At 46.1% G+C, this 1,902-nt stretch overlaps 1 protein-coding gene across 1 annotated transcript; it reads right to left on the reverse strand.

The window, feature by feature from the left end:
* Positions 1–882: 882 nt before the first annotated feature.
* Positions 883–1,584, reverse strand: NAA11 (N-alpha-acetyltransferase 11, NatA catalytic subunit). Its single transcript, XM_059066490.1, is given in 1 exon segment — positions 883–1,584. A coding segment is annotated over 1 exon segment (687 nt). The 5' UTR covers positions 1,570–1,584.
* Between the last annotated feature and the right edge of the window lie 318 nt (positions 1,585–1,902).

Below are 1,902 nucleotides of genomic sequence, written 5' to 3' on the forward strand. Positions count from 1 at the left end.
TCATCTCAAAATGTCTTATATTTGGTTTGTTTAAGTCAAACAGTCTCCACAATGGTTGTGTTTGGTCAACATATCTCTAAAGTTTAATAAATTCCTCCTCCCTCTTTAAAAAAATGACATTTATTTGTTGAAGACACCAGGTCATTTGTTTTGTAGAAATTCTCTCATTCTGGATATGGCTGACTGTAGCTTAACATGTCCCTCTATTATTATTATCATTATTATTATTTTAATAAAAATGGTAGTTAGATCTAGGGCCTTGTTTGAATTCAAGATACATTTTATACACACACACAAAATTTTCTTTTGGCAAGAATATTTCATAGGTGTCACTGTTCACTTCCTATTGCATTTGGAGGCACATAATATTTGTCTTTATAGTGATGTTACACTTGACCAGTGACTTCAAGAGTTGCCAGTCTGATCCATCATTGCAAACTGCTCCAACTTTCACCTAATGGTATTATTAATCATTGATGACAAATGGCGAGATCTATTATTTCAAGAGTTGCAAAATGGCAATTTTATAATTCTGTCATTCTTTCTGTCTTTATTAGCTGTCATTCTATAAAGAAGAAATTTCTTTCATTGACTATGTGGATACCCTGAAATACAATTCATACTGAAAAGGCAGGATAAATGCTTGTTTCTTTTACTGAATTTAATCTACTTTCAGCATGGAGTCCTATTAACTTCCAATAGTGAGCAATGAGTTTCCCCCAACCCTCTCTACACTCCTCCCCAAGGTCAACATGTGGCTTTCACAGTGAAACCCATCAGGGCTAGAACGGGATGGGATTAGGCTGACCCAGGTATGGCGCAGGAATTTAGGGGAGATAGGGACTGGGTCAGGGAAGAGAGAATGCGTACCTTAAGCAGGCTCTAGGAGGTGAAGCGTGAGTTTTCTGAGCTGTCCTGGGCACGGGGGCTTTCCGTGGACGTGCTGGGTTCCTTTCTGTCACTGCCACTATCATCAGCTGCTGGGTTCTTCTCTTGACAGGCCTCTTTGGAACCAGTAAGTGTGCTGCCCTGGGTCTCCTGGTTATCCCTGGAGCCCAGCACAACATACCTGCCCTTCTCCTTCAGCTCCAGCTGCCTCCTCAGCTCCTCTGCCATCTGCGACAGACCCGGCTTCATAGCATAAGCATCTTCTCCATCTGCAGAGTATTTGGGTTCCACCTCACTAACCTGAAAGTTGAGAGCATTAAAATAGAGGTGCAAGGCTGCCCGGTTACTCTTCCTGACATGCAGGGACACGTACTTGGCATTAAAGTTCTCTATCATGGTCCGGGAGGCCTGGTCCATCAGCTTCTGGGCCAGGCCGAGGTGCCGGTGTGAACGCTTCACAGCCAGGGAGGTGATATGTCCGTGGGGGACATCATCTGGGTCCTCCTCCATTTTGACCAGGACGTAGCCCACAATCTTCTCATCCTCAGCGATGTAAGAGAGCTGGGGTTAGGAAAGGCCATGGCAGAAATAGTATTTCATCTGGTAGTTCTCCGGAAGGCAAAGGAGGTTGCAGGGTTGCAGGTTCACCAGGTCGTCTGGCCGAGCACTGCGGATGTTCATAATGGCGGCGGATAGCGAGCCATCTCTGACGGCGGAGCCTGGGAGAGAGGGTACCGCCAAGCACAAGGGACACTGCCTCGGGGGCTTGAGTCCAGGGGGAACGAAGCTGCGAGGCCGGATGGCGTGTTAGCTGGATGGCGGGAAGGCAGGATAACCAGCAGATGGAAGGGGCGGTACTAAGATACGGCTTCCGGAAGTGTCCTCCTAGTCCCAGCCAATGAGGTTTTCACTTTATTGTGCGTGTGCGTGCTCATGACTGAGGGGCGGGGCAGTGGAGTTAATTATGCTCTCAATGGTTTTAATACAATGTTTGATTCATTATTGTCATTATTC

Source organism: Kogia breviceps, chromosome 6, assembly GCF_026419965.1.
Source record: "Kogia breviceps isolate mKogBre1 chromosome 6, mKogBre1 haplotype 1, whole genome shotgun sequence".
Classification (NCBI taxonomy): domain Eukaryota; kingdom Metazoa; phylum Chordata; class Mammalia; order Artiodactyla; family Physeteridae; genus Kogia; species Kogia breviceps.